The 18,498-nt window shown below is 40.7% G+C and overlaps 1 protein-coding gene across 1 annotated transcript in view; it reads right to left on the bottom strand.

Moving 5' to 3' along the window:
• Positions 1-15,754: 15,754 nt before the first annotated feature.
• The window catches only part of LOC142743270 (tetraspanin-2-like), a 149,014-nt gene continuing 146,270 nt past the window's right edge, over positions 15,755-18,498 (bottom strand). The window contains exon 8 of the mRNA XM_075853879.1: positions 15,755-17,721. Coding sequence (XP_075709994.1) covers positions 17,656-17,721 — 66 coding nt within the window. The 3' untranslated portion in view covers positions 15,755-17,655. The remainder of the gene's footprint in view (positions 17,722-18,498) is intronic.

Here is an 18,498-nt window from a genome sequence, read left to right as displayed (position 1 = left end):
CGTTATTTTATTGGAAATTTGGAACAATTAATATCCAAATGAAAATATGTATGGCAATTAAATACAACAGAACATAATAACTCTTACAGAAATCATGTTTTAAGATTTGAACACATTAATAACAATTGTATACTGTTAATTCTGTGTAACTTCAAGTGTATCAAGCCATATGGGGGTTTTATCTCCATAACAACCTTTGTAATTTTAAATATGAAAACTAACTGCTCTGCATCGGGCTTTCCCATTCTTTTCACTGCCTAAATAAGCACCCTGCACGTGCAAACATTGTTACAGACCTGACGATAGGACCGGTTTGGTCCAGAAATGCGTTGTCGTTCTATTAAAAGAGTACATTGAACAATACTCCAGAGAATTCGTTCTTTATCTTCCGTGCCTGGCGCCGATACCCATTACGACACTGCTGATTTTCTGCTCAGCTTTCCTCTATTCGTTTTGTCCCCTGTAAGAAGGACTTTACCGCGGTGGGTGGCAGCCGGCACAAAAACATCACTTCACTCCAAGTTATGTTCTCGGAGGAGCGCCGCTGATCCCTCATCTTTATTGTACTGGTATAATACAGGCACCCTCGCTTCCAGCAGATATGTTTAACCCCTTCAGGACACAGCCTGTTTTGGCCTTGTGGGCGCAGGTGATTTTTTCAAATCTGACATATGTTAGTTTATGTGGTAAAAGCTTTGGAATGCTTTTACCTTTCCAAGTGATTCTGAGAATGTTTTCTCGTGACATATTGTACTTTACGTCTGTGAAAAAATTTGGTCGATAAATGCAGTATTTATTTGTGAAAAACACCAAAATTTTGAGAAAATTTGCAAAAAATTTAATTTTTCTAAATTTGAATGTATCTGCTTGCAAAACAGATATTAATACCACACAAAATAGTTACTAGTTAACATTTTCCATAGGTCTACTTTATGTTTGCATCGTTTTTTGAACGTACTTTTATTTTTCTAGGACGTTACAAGACTTAGAACTTTAGCAACAATTTCTCACATTTTCAAGAAATTCCCAAAACCTATTTTTTCATGGACCAGTTCATTTCTGAAGTGGTTTTGAGGGCCTTATATATTAGAAACTCCCCATAAGGGGAGATTCACACGAACGTTGCGTTTTTGCGCGCGCAAACAACGCAGCGTTTTGCGAGCGCAAAAACCATTTGACAGCTGCGTGTGTCATGCGTGTCTGATGCGCGGCTGCGTGATTTTCGCGCAGCCGGCATCATAGAGATGAGGCTTGTCAACGCCCGTCACTGTCCAAGGTGCTGAAAGAGCTAAATCTTTCAGCACCCTCGACAGTGAATGCCGAACACAACAGCGAAAAACCTGTAAAAAAAAAAGATAAAGTTCCTACTTACCGAGAACTTCCCGGCCGTTGCCTTGGTGACGCGTCCTTGGTGACGCGTCCTTGGTGACGCGCCTCTCTTGACATCGGGCCCCACCTCCCTGGATGACGCAGCAGTCCAAGTGACCGCTGCAGCCTGTGATTGGCTGCAGCCTGTGCTTGGCCTGTGATTGGCTGGAGCTGTCACTTGAACTGAAGTGTCATCCCGGGAGGTCGGACTGCAGGAAGGAGACAGGAGTAATCGGTAAGTTAGATCTTCGGTTTTTTTTACAGGTTAATGTATTTTGGGATCGCAAGTCACTGTCCATGGTGCTGAAACAGTTTAACTCTTTCAGCACCATGGACAGTGACTATCTCCTGACGTCGCGTACCGATAATTTTTTTGCCGGGATCGGCCAAAACGACTTTGGCCGAACCCGGTGAAGTTCGGTACGCTTGTCCGGCTTCGCTAATCGCAAAGACACTCCGTTTGGATGTTCGGAAACAGAAAAGCACGTGGTGCTTTTCGGTTTTCATTCATCCTTTTCACTGCTGTTGCGCGAATCACGCTCGTCCCTCGGAAGTGCTTCCGTGTGGTGCGCGTGATTTTCACGCACCCATTGACTTCAATGGGTGCGTGATGCGCGAAATACGCAGAGTTATTGAACCTGTCGCGCTTTTTGCGCAGCAGACAAACGCTGCGCAAAAAGCACGGACTGTCTGTACTGCCCCATAGACTTGTATTGGTCCATGCGTGCCGCGTGAAAACCACGCGGCCCGCACGGACCGAATACACGCTCGTGTGAATCCCCCCTTAATCACCCCATTTTAAAAACTTCACCCCTCAAAGTATTCAAAACTGAATTAAGAAAGTTTCTTAACCCTTTAGGCGTTTCACAGGAATTAAAGCAATGTAGAGGTGTAATTTATAAATGTAATTTTTTTTTGCAGAAATTAATTTGTAATAGAAAAATTTCTGGAACACAAGAGGTTTTACATGAGAAACGCAACTCAATATTTATTGCCCAGATTCTGCAGTATTTAGAAATATCCCACATGTGACCCTAGTGTGCTTATGGACTGAAGAACAGGCCGCAGAAGCAAACGAGCACCTAGTGGATTTTGAAGCCTCCTTTTTAATAAAATATATTTTAGGCTCCATGTCTGGTTTGAAGAGGTCTTGTGGTGCCTATACAGTGGAAACCCACAAAATTACCCCATTTTTGAAACTTCAGCCCTCAAGGAATTTATCTAGTTGTATAGTGAGCATTTTAACCCCACAGGTGTTTTGCTGAAGTTATTGGAATTAGTCTGAAAATGAAAATCTAAATTTCTTCTGAAGAAACATAGACATTTTACATTTTTGCAAGGAATAAAGGAGAAAAAGCACCCTAACATTTGTAAAGAAATTTATCCTGATTACGGCAATACCCCATATGTGGTCATAAACTTATGTTTGAACACATTACAGCCCTCAGAAGGGAAGGAGCGCCATTTGGCTTTTGAAGCTCAAATTTTGCTATAATGGTTTTCGGTGCCATGTCGCATTTGCAACACCCTGGAGGGACCAAAACAGCGGAAACCCCCCAAAAGTGACATTCACTATCAGAATCCAAGAGAGCAAATGCTTCTTCAGTGGTATATAACTTGCGTGCCATTTTTTTCCGTATTTTTTTAACACATTTTTGTAAAAATTTTAATAAAAGTAACAAAGAAAAAGTCCACTAATCAATTGATCAATAAATTTATAAACGACCCTAACAATTAATCAATTAGTATCTAGAATTAATAGAACTGTAAAATATAGGACTAAATAATTTTATCTAAATGTGTGTGTATATGTATATATTACGTATACATATATAATCAATTGAATCTTTACAACTAATCAATTGTATCAATCAATGTATTAATCAATGTATTACGTGTACGAATATCTATACCACATTATAGATATATATGTGATTAATTAAATCCCAACTAAATTATGACAACCCTAATAAATAATACATTTATGAACAACCCTAACAATGAATCAATGTATTTAGAATTTACAGACGTGTAAAATATATGAAGAGATTTCTATAAGTATATGTGTGTATGCGTATATATTACATGTACTTATATATCCCTAATTAATAATTTTTAGTATTAAAAAATGTCAAATATGTCTATATATAATATATATAATGTGTGTGTGTGTGTGTGTATATATATATATATATATATATATGACGTGTGTGTGTGTGTGTGTGTGTGTGTGTGTATATATAGATATATAGATATATATCTATATATATATATATATATAGATATATATACATCTATGTGATTTTATAGATATATATACATTTATTATAAACCCTAATTGATTATTAATTAATTGCCCTAACCTGAGTTCTATCTAAACTATCTGCCTAACAGACTACCTAAACTATAACAAGCTGCCTACACTAAACTATCTATGTGAAGGTGGTTTTTGTGTGTTTTTCACAGTTGGTGTGTCTTTATAGGAGACACACAGCAGCTGCTCGGCACAGTGCTTCTTCTCCCTCACTATCTCAGAACGATCTGACAGGGAGGGAGGAGAAACATTGTAACTAACAGCACGAAAGTTTGTTGCTGCAACAAACTTTGGTGTGAACACCATGATTAGTTTATCATAGTGATCACGTCATCGGGACCGGCACCAATCCGGGCCTGATGTCTTCTCTCAGCACTAAGGGCATGCCCAGACGTGTCGGAATTCTTCCGCAACTGTCCGCATCAATGCCACACAGAATCTGCGTTGCAGATTCTGTTGCGGATCTGCCCAAAATGGGCATTAAATTGATGCGGACTAGCCGCTGCGTATTGAGGTGAAAGTACTTCCCTTCCCTCTATCAGTGCAGGATAGAGAGAAGGGACAGCACTTTCCCTAGTGAAAGTAAAAGAATTTCATACTTACCGGCTGTTGTCTTGGTGACGCGTCCCTCTTTCGGCATCCAGCCCGACCTCCCTGGATGACGCGGCAGTCCATGTGACCGCTGCAGCCTGTGATTGGCTGCAGCCGTCACTTATACTGAAACGTCATCCTGGGAAACCGGACTGGAGGAAGAAGCAGTGAGTTATCAGTAAGTATGAACTTCTATTTTTTTTTACAGGTTGCTGTATATTGTGATCGGTAGTCACTGTCCAGGGTGCAGAAACAGTTAGGGCATGACCACACATGGCGGAATTCCTCCGCAACTGTCCGCATCAATGCCGCACAGAATCTGCGTTGCAGATTCTGCAGCGGATCTGCACAAAATGTGCAGAAAATTGATGCGGACTGGCCGCTGCGGACTGCAGGAAAAGTGCTTCTCTTCTCCCTATTCAGTGCAGGATAGAGAGAAGGGACAGCACTTTCCCTAGTGAAAGTCAAAGAAATTCATACTTACCGCCCGTTGTCTTGGTGACGCGTCCTTCTTTCGGCATCCGGCCCGACCTCCCTGGATGACGCTCCAGTCCATGTGACCGCTGCAGCCTGTGCTTGGCCTGTGATTGGCTGCAGCCGTCACTTACACTGAAACGTCATCCTGGGAGGCCGGACTGGAGACAGACGCAGGGAGTTCTCGGTAAGTATGAACTTATATGTTTTTTTACAGATACATGTATATTGAGATCGGTAGTCACTGTCCCGGGTGCAGAAACAGTTACTGCCGATCGCGTAACTCTTTCAGCACCCTGGACAGTGACTATTTACAGACGTCTCCTAGCAACGCTCCCGTCATTACGGGAGCCCCATTGACTTCCTCAGTCTGGCTGTAGACCTAGAAATACATAGGTCCAGCCAGAATGAAGAAATGTCATGGTAGTAAAAACAATACGCTCCGCAGCACACATAAGATCTGCGGACTTCATTGCGGAATTTTGACTCTCCATTGAAGTCAATGGAGAAATTCCGCCATGAGTCCGCAACCAGTCCGCCACTGCTCCGCAACAGACAGAGCATGCTGCGGACAACAAATTCCGCTCCGCAGCCTATGCTCCGCAGCGGAATTGTACGCATCGTGTAAACGAACACTGCTAAATTAAAGTGAAAGTCAATGGAGAAACGGCTCCGCTGCGGATTAACGCTGCGGAGTGTCCGCAGCGGAATTTAAGTGAAATTCCGCTATGTGTGAACCCGCCCTTACTGCGATCGCTTAACTCTTTCAGCTCCCTGGACAGTGACTATTTACTGACGTCGCCTAGCAACGCTCCCGTACTTACGGGTGCACACACGTAGTCACCCGTAATTATGGGTGCACACACGTAGTCACCCGTAATTACGGGTGCACCTACGTAGTCACCCGTAATTATGGGTGCACACACGTAGTCACCCGTAATTATGGGAGCCCCATTGACTTCCTCAGTCTGGCTGTAGACCTAGAAATATACATAGGTCCAGCCAGAATGAAGAAATGTCATGTTAAAAAACCAATACGCTCCGCAGCACAATAACATCTACATTACATCTGCGGACTTCATTGCGGAATTTTGAATCTCCATTGAAGTCAATGGAGAAATTCCGCAATGAGTCCGCAACAACCATTGTATGCTGCGGACACCAAATTCCGCAACGCAGCCTATGCTCCGCAGCGGAATTGTCCGCAACGTGCAAATGAACCTAACCACAAAGCTGTGGAAGGCAATGGAGAAACTGGTCCGCTGGTCCGTAATGGTATGATGGCTATTTTTTTGCGGGACGGGCTGTAGTTATTATTGGTACCAATTTGTTGTATATGCGACTTTTTAATCACTTTTTATTTTAATTTTTGTAGGGCAAAGTGACCAAAAAACAGAAATTCCGGCCTTTGCTTTTCACGTTTTTTTTTTTACGCCGTTTACCGCGTCGACTAAATAACATATTTTTATAGTTCAAGCCAATACGGCCGCGGCGATACCAAATATGTAAGGTTTATTTTATTTTTTTCAATAATAAAGGACTAGATAAGGGAAAAATAGCGATAGTGTTTTGTTTTATTACTTAAAACTATTTTTTACAACTTTTTTTCACTTTTTACACTTTTCTTTAGTCCCACTAAGGGACTTGAGGGTCCAACTGTCAGATTTTTTTTCTAATACATTGCACTACCTATGTAGCGCAATGTATTAGATCTGTCAGTTATTCACTGACAGCAAGCCGATTAGGCTTTGCCTCCGGACGAGGCCTAATCAGCTTCCGTAATGGCAGAGCAGGAGGCCATTGTTAGGCCTCCTGTTGCCATAGCAGAAGTCGGCAGCCCTGCGATTGCAGGGCAGAGCTGCAGATCTGCTGCCAACCACTAAGATGCAGCGATCGCTTTCGATTGCTGCATCTAAGGGGTTAATGGCAGGAATCTGAGCTAGCTAAGGGGTTAATGGCAGGAATCGGAGCTCAACGGCACCGCAGCAATGAAGCATGAAGCTGGGGTGCCGATGAGCTGGAAACACCTTAAATACAGCGATTGCTTTTGCCCGCTGCATTTAAGGGGTTAATGGCAGGGATCGAAGCTAACTTCGGTCCCCGCCATTACAGCAGGGTGTCATTTGTAAGATACAACTGACATTCGTGGATGATGGAACCCACTCAGCTTCTGAGCCGGTGCCATCCATTTGTCGTAAGTATACGACAATTTGCGGGAAGCACAGGCTTTCCATAACGTATACTTACGACAAATGTCGGGAAGGGGTTAAATCTCATCCACTTTGCTGCTCCTATAATACATTGCGGAATTTCCATACAAAATAGACTGTCGGAAATTCAGCAGTGCTTACTCTAGCTGTAAACATACCCTAATTATCTATAGTATAACAGCTATTGCTTAGGCCTCATGCACATGACCGTAGCCATGTGCACATATTTTATAGGAGAGATTTCCTTGTTAGAACATGTAGTCCTTAGAGCATGACAAGAAATACATTAAGGCCTCATGCACACGACCGTAGCCATCTGCACGGCCGTGATTTTCGGTGCGGCCGGCCACGGAATGTCAGCCGTGAGCTGCCCGCAAATCGTGCGCCGTGCACATGGCCGCGGCCATTATTTTCAATGAGCCCGGACCGCAGATCACGGCCGTAATAAGGCATGCCCGTTCTTTCTGCGGTCCTGGCGCCTGGGCAATGCACAGACCGCAATTGTTTGGGGCAATTGCGGCCGCAAAAGCACGTTCTTGTTCATGGGGCCTTACATTCTGGAAAAATTTTTACTACCAGCATGTTTGTGACCGAGAATTCCGCACCAGGCGAAGCCAGTAACGTTCAGTGTCCATAATTGGACACAGACGACAGGGGCTTTTCCTGAAGTGGAATCACCTGCCACATGGGGATTCCCCTTCAGGAATTGCCCCTGATGTCACTGTCCAGATTTGCCCGGCCCGGATGCAAACCGGCCGGGAAAAATGGCCGATTTCATCGGCCGACACTTGGACTCGGTCGGGACCCTGTCGTGTGAATAAGGCCTTGGGCTGTACCTTTTTTTTCGCTCTCCCCAGTCCTTTCTGTTTACCTTCCTTATAAGATGATGTGACATCCAAAAGATATCACGTGATCCCGGCAGCCAAATGAGGCCCATTGTTACCTCTGCATGAACGTGACCTTGTACAGCAGTGATTGACATGGACGTCATTGTGTAAGTAGGGTAAACAGAAAAGACCAGGGAGAGGTAGGTACCATCAGTGTGGCAATGTCACAGAATTACTAAGGTAAGTTTTTTGCAATTTGGTTTAGTTTCATATTATTGCCATATTTAAAGGGGTATTCCAGTCCCTAAAAATTGATGGCCTATCCTCAGGATAAGCCATCAATAGCTGATCGCTCAGGATCCGACTCCCGGGACCCCTGCCGATCAGCTGCTTTGAAGGGTGTTGCATGGCTTGCACGAGCGCTGCTTCCCCTTCATTTCTATATGCTCACTGTAAAACGTCAAAATAGATGTAGCGGCCATTCACAGTATTGCAGCCTTCTCCCATTCGCTTCAGTGGTGGAAGGCTGCAATACTGTGAATCGCCGCTAAATGTGTGTCTACGATTCACAATGAGCAAGTAGAAATAAAGGGCAAGCAGTGCTCGTACAAGCCCTGCACCACCCTTCAAAACAGCAAACAGGCGGGGGTCCCGGGAGTCAGACCCAGAGCGATCAGCTATTGATGGCCTATCTTGAGAATAGGCCATCAATATTTAGAGACTGGTAAACCCCTTTAAATATCTCGAAAAACCCATTTAGGGCTAGACGCCCTACTCAACTACCTCTCATCTACCCCTTGTCCTATACAATGTTATATATGAAGACTCCCACCTCACGCATTAGAAAATGCAGCAGAAGATCAAGTCAATGAGCCTTCGGCTAGAATCTGGTAAAGCATTTCTATCCATCATTAAGCTGGGGCCAAGTCAGTTTATATCATGAGAAATGAGTGGACCCCATGTTCATGTTGTGTATTTCACCCAGCATGAGCAGCAGGCGATTTTATTTTTTCTGCTGTTTAGCCCGGACCCTTGACGGCGGTATCCACTGTACTGCCCTGATGGCGGCCCTGGAACTCAAGCCACATTGCGTTTATTGGCTACAAACTCCAGGCTCCACAACTTATATGAGATATACTTTTGGCCAGCTAACACACACTGCTATGTTTTAAAGTACGCTAGATTTTGAGTCCTGCATTCTGATCAAATATTTAGACTACTATACTGTTAATAAGCATTTTGGTGAAAAGCAGTCATTATAACCCTTTGTAATTATATACCCTTAAAGGTTAAGCATTGTATGCGGGTTAGTTAATTGTTACAGTATCTATTGTTCTTCTTTTTGCCCTCACTGTAAGATCGTGTATGGGCTTTGGGAATGTGAGTTTTGTCTCTTATGCTCGGCTACAGGCTGGGGTTTCGTCTTAAATGTTTTGTAAACATAATTTTTTTTTTAAATCCAAGAAAATTTATCTGAGAAATTAAAAAAAAAAAAGAAATAAAATGAAGAAAGAGAAGAAAGAAGATCAATGGACTAAGGAAAATGAAAAAAAAAAAAAAGGTTTTTTTGTGGGAGAGTGTGCCCACTCAATAGAAACTCTCCCCAATTTAAGGGAATGCAACATCAAGTAATATTATAATTGTACACAAGTATACGAAAAACTAGGTTAGACTGGCGACCCTCTATAATATAATATTAATAATTATAAATTCTTGTTCTTTCGAGTATAATTACTTCATCACGGTTATACAGATGGTGAGAGTATTATTGGATTTTAAAAAGTGAAATCTAATAGCCAAACTAAATGAAAGAAACTTGATACTGCGGCTTAGGCAGGCAGAGACGGCAGCGATCACATAGTATGTGGTTACCCAAGCTCAGCACACTTCGCACAGGGGGCAGCTATCACTGGATGCATATGCAGAAATATGAGCACATATATTATGGTATGCATGTCTATACATACATGCTCAAAGCCCTACAGACAGGATCTTTTTTTTTTTTTTTAAACATATGGTCTAGAAGGGTTTTATTTGTAAACTTTACTGTATCACTCTGACCAGGGCTTTTTAGGCATGTCTTTAAAGATAAACTAGAAAGAAAAATAGAAAAAATGAGGACGGCAAAGTAGACATTACAAAAATAGAGATAAACCAAAGTGAAGGAGAAAGATCATATAAACCATTATAGGTTATGTGTTTGCCTATAGAATAGTGGGATCGTGATAACAAGTTCTCGGTATATGTGCAGTAAGGAATGTTTTATCTCTGTACTGAACATGAACCTGTCCTGAGAAATCATTTTGCTCTTGGGTGTATTATTTACTTTGATGCGCATGTGTAAGAACACCTGCATCACAAAGCCGACTTCCATATCCATTTACAGTAGTATTTCTCAGAAAGAGTATATAATACATAGGTCTTACATTTTTTTTGTCAAAAGAACAGCATTGAAATGTTATGGTCCTGAGCCATATTGGAGAACATTTCCGAATACTGGTGTGCCGCTAACCAGTATGTAAGGACAATGTGTCAGTGGAGAGGTGCAGTGTACTGGACAACCCAGCATAGTCCACAAACTATTTTCAGAACAGAAATTGGCAAAAAGTCTTGTAAAATACAATTTAACTACAACATTGTAGGTGTCGAAAAAAAATCAGTGTGGGAGCCTGATAAATATGGCATTTATGCCGATGTGTTTGTCAATGTTACTTAAAAAACAAACAAACAAACAGATGAACCAACCAAACAGAAAAATTGTTACTGCAAAAAATACCAAGTGGAAGTGTCAGTCAAGTGCCACAGGGTTGACTGCAGCGTGACAGATGCAAAATCCACTCGTGCCCTTGAAATAGTCTGACCCATTGACAAAGTAATCCTTTGACCTCACAAATGCCGGTGGTGCACTATAGTATTTGCATCAGCCAACAGCTAGGGGCCACATATAGGGGGCCAGGAGTCACATGTAGATCCTAAGGAACTGGTTGTAATCTTGCAGATCTGTCACATCGGCATTGAATGTGCAGTATTGTAGTTTTCGGCCATTACTCCCACATTGTGATGTTTGCAATATTTCTTTTATATTACATCAGTTGGCCACAGAAAATTGCATTAGAGCAGACAACTGCTGAGCACAGAAGAGTGGTTTGATACTGAAGGCTGGCACCATTGCAGGGATCCCTGGCTTATAAAGTGGAATACCTTGCTGATATTTTGTTTCTCACGGTCTATCTTCTTACTTACGGAGGGTTGGTCTAGATCTATTATTAGATAACATCATTAAAGTATTACTTTCGTTTGGTGAGGTACCAGATTCCTTTTGGACTAGTCTTTTAGCACTAAAATGAAGTACGCAAATATGTATTAGTGACGAGGATAAAAAACTGTTCACTATATGTGCCATCTGCTTCAATTAAAGTTTACCTATCATTTTTTTTTAACCTGGGTACAAAATTCTTTGTAGATTAACTGCATAACATATCTTTATAGTGGTCAGAACTCTGTTTTTCTGATACTCCCTAGCGTCCCAGGTCACAGCCATACTTAAATCCTAGAATTCTGGCTGCCTGCAGCCACCACTAGGGGGGCACTCTGAATACAGCTCCCATTGAACTCAATAATAAATTTGTCTTCAGTATGCTCCCCCTAGTGGTGGGTGCAAGCATCCAGAATGTTATATTGTAATACTTTGGCTGTGTGAAGAGAAGCAGTAGATTTGGTGCTCTGTAAAAGAAAAACGTATTAAAGGCTATGTAAACCTTTGAGGAGCATTTTTTTTTAACAAACAGGTTAGTCAGCGTGTTTAGTGTAACTTTATAATTAGTCTTTATTAAAAAAAAATATTTTACTTTTTTAGATACAGCTGCTCTGTATTCTGTATACAGAGCAGCTGTATCTTTAATTTTGACCTGAATCCATCAGGTTTACGGACCTGACGGGTTTAGTGTCAGCGGGATCCACCAGTAATCTACACATCTAAATTCATAACTTAGATGTGATAGATTACATGCGGATCCTGCGTGTCTGAGACATGCAAGAACCGCTATCACTGAACCCGTCAGGATTTAGCGCTACATACAGCGGCTTTGTATACAGAATACAGAGAAGCTGTATCTAAAAAAGTTAAACAAATTTACAATAAAGATTTATTAAAAAGTTACACCAAAACAGACTTTTAAGAGCTATTTAGATTTAAAAAAAGAAATGATCGTTACATTTCAGACCATGCTGTATTTACACAATTGGCCAAGATATCGGAACAACTATTATGCCTCATGCACAGGACAGTTGTGCCACTCAGGCCGTATTTGACGGCATCCGAGTGGCACCAGATAGTCTTCACGGACCTATTCACTTTAGCGGGTGAATCGGGTCTGTGAAAAATGATACGAGTCTCCGATCCGCGGAAAGATAGAACATGTCCTATCTTTCCTCAGATCACTGACGGGACTCGGATGGCGCACACGGTTACAGCTACAGGGACATTACAATGAGGTTGAGTGAGGAACCCTAGCTTTAGTAGATAATGCTCGGACAGGCACCTTTCAGTTTTCTTGCGCACAATGCAAGAATTTTTTGAGTAACTTTGTAATACACAATATTTGAAACACCAAGTTAAGCAGGCTACCTATGAAATCATTCTCTAGATCCGGAAAATATTTTAGGGCAGTGCAGGGGAAAAACATTATCTCTTCCTTTTTTTTTTTTTTTTACAGTATTGGGTCTCTATACCAGTCCCTGCCAGGATTACAAGAGTGTTGCACCTCATTGCACAACACTATCAGGTGAGTGCATCGGCACAAAGACCTCAGTATATATCACACTGATCGTGATAATCCTGCCTTTCTTTTCTTCTTTTTTTATATTTGGCACTGTGTCCTATTAAATTGGCCCTAGTATGTGTGTTTTTTATGGGTAAATTAGATTGTAAGCCCTATTGGCGACAAGGATTGATGTGAGTGATGCTAAGCACTGTACAGCGCTGTGAACTATGCCAGTGCTATATAAGCATCTAGAAATAAAAAAATACCAATGATAGTCCTTTTTGATAGTATTTTTGGATAAATAGATGGTCTTCAGAATAAATAGACCAGGCCATAAACCCTTTCTCTCTTCCTAAACATTACCACAAGGCTATAGAAAGAGATTTTCTTTGTTGCATTATTGAAAAAAAGCTAGGCAGGATAATCGTTTCCTCCGCAGACGATGGCCAAAAATGTGAAACCTCCATACAGTCACAGCCCCTGAGATCACTTTTATTCACGTATATGTCAAAGTTTAAGCAATTTCAGTGCTCAGTGACAATGAAGAAGTCACTTATGTAAGGTAACTGGCATACATTAGCGCACAAGGCAATGGCAACACAATCTATATAATCAATAGAACCGCAATGCAGTAAAATTGTACATTTTTGCACAAAATAGAACATTACCAATTGTTTGCTTTGACTTTGTTTTATCAGACAAGATAGTCTTGTATTTTTCAGTTTCATCTTTCAGTGATATTTTGGCCACCGTGTGGCACTGTTCCTTCATGATATTTTCTAAAAATGTAGACTTATATTTTACAAAATATTTCAGTTTGCCCTATCCTATATATTTTCTTTAGCATATCTATAAATGCCATACGTCACTTCACAAACAAACCATTTTTTTTCATTATTGTTTAATACCCTTAATAATCAAATGCATAAAATGGTCTCATACATTATTCATGTATCTACTTTCTTTACAGGAACTTTACAGCAATATAGACATTTTCAGTTAAATAGTTGTAACAGTAACTGCATATAAACATAAGGCCTCATTTTACAAAGAAAAAAAGCACAGAAAATGTGTACAGTAGTTATTACATAATGCTACATCAGAAATATATGCTACGGCATGCTGTGGCATTGCCTATTTAATGTGGCCATCAAGCATTAAACAGTCTATATCACTCAATAGCAGCTCCTTCATTGTAAAAAAATCAAAGCAGGACTCCAGTCATTGACATGATGGAACCCATATGGGACACCAGTGATGACAAGTACGTATATATTCCTTATTTTTTTTTAGCTCAATATCATGATAAATCCTTTTCAACCAACATTGAATCTTTGTTGTCACATGACTTGATTCACCTATGAACGGCCACCCGATTAGGGAAAGGCAATTACCATACACCCGACATATGGTGCTTGAAAATGTGTAATGAGAGGACAGCCTGACGCTGCTCCAATGTAGAAACTTTACTGTGTAAAAGGTTTAAGCTCCCTGAAATGATTCAAAGTACAGTAAAAACATACAGACATTATGCGATTAGGCACTTTGCTCAAGTTTTTCTTTAAGTACTATAAAGTGCACCATTTTAAGGCTCTTATTACGGACATATAGAATTATATGGGCCCATACTGTACCTCCACGTGTCTCTGATTAGAAATGGAGGCACACAGAGGTTTTTTTTTCACATATTCCGTATTAATATGTGAGAAAAATAATCATGGCATGGTTCATCACATACTATATTACAGAAGTATTCTACCCTAGAAGTATTGCTTTAAGGGGAGAATGTGGTGCCTTGCCAAAACACCATACACCGGCACACAGAATGCCCATGGGGACTTCATGTGCCGCCAAATAGGATTAATGCAAATGACCTAATTGGAAAGTTGATGGAAGCATTTCCAATAATTACATTATTTTAGAAAATTGATATGTATGCAAGGGCCTAATTGTTTAGTTTGATCACTTTAGATCTTTTCTTATAGAGGGAGCCCCCTCCCTCTATAAAACCACTTAGATGCTGTGGTCGCTATTGGCTGAGAAGTTAAAGGGCTGGAATTAGCTCCGATGCCGGCCGTTACAGCAGGGTGTCAGTTGTATGTTACAGATGACACCCGTTACTGATGGCACATGCCATCCCGCACCATATCTTTACAGTGCTGTGCGGGAACTACCCCCTGCCAGCAGCGTAACTCTAAGGTGCGGTCCATAAAGGGGTTATTGTCGGTTGACTGTACCCCTTCTTAAATTCAGATTTATAGAATACTGTCCTTTCGGCTTCTTTTTGGAAAGGGGTTGTCTTTGTAAGATAACACACTCCTATGACGTAATTTTTTATTCTCTTTATTAAGTTGTGCTCCATTTGAACCCCACTTTTTCTTTGTATATTTTACCTGAAATAAAAGTAATCACGTAGCAATTACTTAACCCTTTAATGAACGGGCAATTTGTTCAGTTTTTTCATCGTCGGAGCCATAACTTTTTTATTTTTCCGTCAACATAACTGTATAAGGGCTTGTTTTTTGCAGAATGAGTTGTATTTCTCAACAGCACAATTTTGAGGTACATGTAGTTTATCGATGAACTTTTATTAACTTTTTTTGGGGGGGGGGGGCGAATTGAATAAAAACGTAAATTCTGCCATTATTTTTTGCATTTTAAATTTACGCTGTTCACTGTGCAGCGTAAGTAACAAGTTACCTTAATTCTATGGGTTGATACGATTACGGGGATACCAAATATGTAAAAATAATAAATGATGTTTTACTACCTTTGCACAATAAAAACACTTTTAAAAGAAAATAATTTGTTTTTGCATTGACGCATTCCAAGAGCCGTAACTTTTTTATTTTTGATTCAATGTCGCCATATGAGAGCTTGGGTTTTGCGAGCAAGATAACGTTTTCATTAATACTACTGGGGTACATGGGACTTTTTAATTAACTTTTATTACAATTCCTGGGGGAGAGGGATGGAAACAAAGAGGAATTACGTCGTTTTTTGCAGTTTTTTTTTTTATGGCATTCATCTTGTGGTTTACATTTTGTGTTAACTTTATTGTTCGGATTGTTACAATTGACATATACCATATTATATATATATATATATATATACAATACCATATATACAATACCATATATTGTAATACCATATATAAACAATACCATATATATATATGATTTAAAATTTTTTTTACATTTTGGCCAAATAAAACCTTTTTATGGAAAGCACGGTTTCTTTTTTTTACTCTGCACAGTTTTTTTTATTATTTTTATTTGACATTATTTTTTAAGTCCTACTAGGGGACTATACAATGTGATGCTTTGATTGCTTATATAATGCTTTGGTAAACTTAGTAATGCTTTGGTAAATGCCTAATAGGCATATAGCAATGGCAGGCATTAGCGGGCCACCTATGGGTGACAGAGGGAGCCCCCTCTCTCTGTAAACCACTTAGATGCTGCAGTCTCTCTTGACCCCTGCATCTAAGGGTCTAAACGACTGAGATCAGAGTTAACTCAGATTGCAGCCGTTAGAGCAGGAGCCCGGCTTTCATTAGATAGCTGAGCACTTGATCCTCCAGGCAAGGGACACCAGTGCCGGGCTTATTCCGATTCACCGTAAAAAGGCTTATGCAATGGAATAAGACCCCTTAGTGACTGCCGTGAAAAGGCGTATTGGCGGTCACTAAGGGGTTAAATCAGAAAAATTGGCTTATACTGAGTCAACCTTCCTAATCCTGTTGCGTGAGCAGATCTTGCTGGCCTCCTGTAGACTGTATAAATCTTCACATAGCGTCTGCTCTCTCTTCTAGGGATTCATATTCACTGCGAAAACTCCCTTTAACAAGTGATCTATGAGTGTCTGTAGGTGTCATAAATCAAGGAGCCTTCGCAGTGAATACATCATGGCATAAACGTTAAATGGGTTTTATGTAAAGGATACTTAATCACTGTAGAAATGAAAATGTATACAACTCTCTAATATATTTTGTGTTTTAACTCACAATTTTCAACGTATGCGTTTTCTGTCTGAATAATAACACTCTTGTTTACATTCACAGGCTACAAATCCTACAAAGCACGTCCTGCTCTCAGCTGTGGAGTGGATACACTGCACACACTTCTCTGGTAGTTAAAATGTAAAATGTATCAGTCCGGAGTCCAAGCTGTGTAGTTCACAGAGCGTTGCCAAGACTCAATACCATTGTATCCGCTGCTGGCTGAGAGCAGGTCTAGGTATGTGGGGGTTTTGCAGTCTATGAATATAAGCAAGAATGTTCTTTATTAACATAAAGCTGGAAAACCCTTTAAAGAGTTTGTCCAGGATTAGAAAAAGGGTCTCCTTTCTTTTCTAGAAACAGCGCCACCCTTGTCCATGAGCTGTGTCTGGTATTGCAGCTTAGCCCTATAAACTTGAATGGGGAGAAGCTGTTATACCAGACAGCCAGAGAATGAGAAATCCCTTATTCTAATCCTAGAAACCTTTAATGAAGTATCTGGCAGATTTACAATAAGTAAAGATCTACCTCCAGGTAACTTTCATATGAATCAGGAGATACACTTTAAATCAAATACAAAAAAATTCTCCATTTTGAAAGTGAAGCTAGATGACAGCAATCACCTCCCATCCCTGCCTTCTCCTCTTGGACTACCAACCCACAGTAGGTGAATTTACAGCAATCTGCAATTGGAAGGCCATTTACAGATTATAGACTGTAAAAAGCATCTTAAAATCTGAATTCAGAAGGAGTGAAGAGGCAGCTGCAGGAATTCTGAAACCCAGTGACACAGAGGCGCATCTTGCTGCAGTTTTAAAGTGGAGCATTTTTGATACTTAAAGTAGAATAGTGAAGCGTTGTAAAAGCAGGAACATAAACCGTAACTTAAGGGGGACTTTTATGCTTGAACTCAAATATCCTTTTTTTCTAGCATATTGCAGAGATTTCTACAAAGCCTACAAAGCACTACTTATAGCGCTTCGCTTATTTTACATAACTTGGTTAGAAAAACAGAAAGATTGTCCAAGCTGACAGGTGTCTTAAGAGTCCGTGTGTCAGCAGGTAGCGCTTTTATCCAGTTTAGAAGAACGCACAACGCATCAGAACATCACAACATATCTCTTGAATTGCGGATGGCACAACAAAGGACCATACTGAAGATCATGCCGAAGATCTGTAAAAAAACAAACAAAAGTAAGCGATCAATCGAGTTGTCAATTTTTGTACTTCTACACTGGGATAAATTAAAGTGTCCGTGTCCTTTCAGGTGACTTTTCAGAATAAGCTTTCATTTGTCTATACATGAGGAATAACACTTTCTGGCCATTATAAGGCTCGTATCATGTATTTTTCAGCAGTTTTCCCCTCTGCAGGCGCTCTCTTTCTAAAGGTCGGATTCACACGAGCGTCTTCGGTCCGTGATATACGGACCGTATTCAGCAGTATTTCTCGAACCGAACACACTGCAGGGAGCCGGGCTCCTAGCATCATAGTCATCTATGACGCTAGGAGTCCCTGCCTCTCCGTGGAACTACTGTCCCGTACTGAAAACATGATTAGAGCATGGGACAGTTTTCCGCAGTGAGGCAGGGACTCCTAGCGCTATAGATAACTACGATGCTAGGAGCTCGGCTCCCTGCAGTGTGTTCTGTCCGGCAAATACTGCCGGCATACGGTCCGTACATCACAGACCGAACAAGCTTAGTGTGAATCCGGCCTAATAATCAGTTGTCCCTGAATTCAGCTCCAGAAGGGTGGACACTTGCAGCTATTATGTCTCTGTTTCAAGAGCCATAACTTTTTTATTTTTCTTTTGGATGTAGAAGTATGGGCAGTGGGGGTGGGGGGTTGCGAGACAAATTGTAGTTGTTACTGATTAACTTTTATTCATTTATAAGGCGGATGGGAAAAAAATGCAAATACGCAATTTTTTATGTGATCTTTATAAGTG

The sequence above is a fragment of the Rhinoderma darwinii genome, chromosome 2, assembly GCF_050947455.1.
Source record: "Rhinoderma darwinii isolate aRhiDar2 chromosome 2, aRhiDar2.hap1, whole genome shotgun sequence".
NCBI lineage: Eukaryota > Metazoa > Chordata > Amphibia > Anura > Rhinodermatidae > Rhinoderma > Rhinoderma darwinii.
The sequence above is the reverse complement of the archived record's forward strand: the minus strand, read 5'-3'. Positions and strand labels throughout refer to the sequence as shown.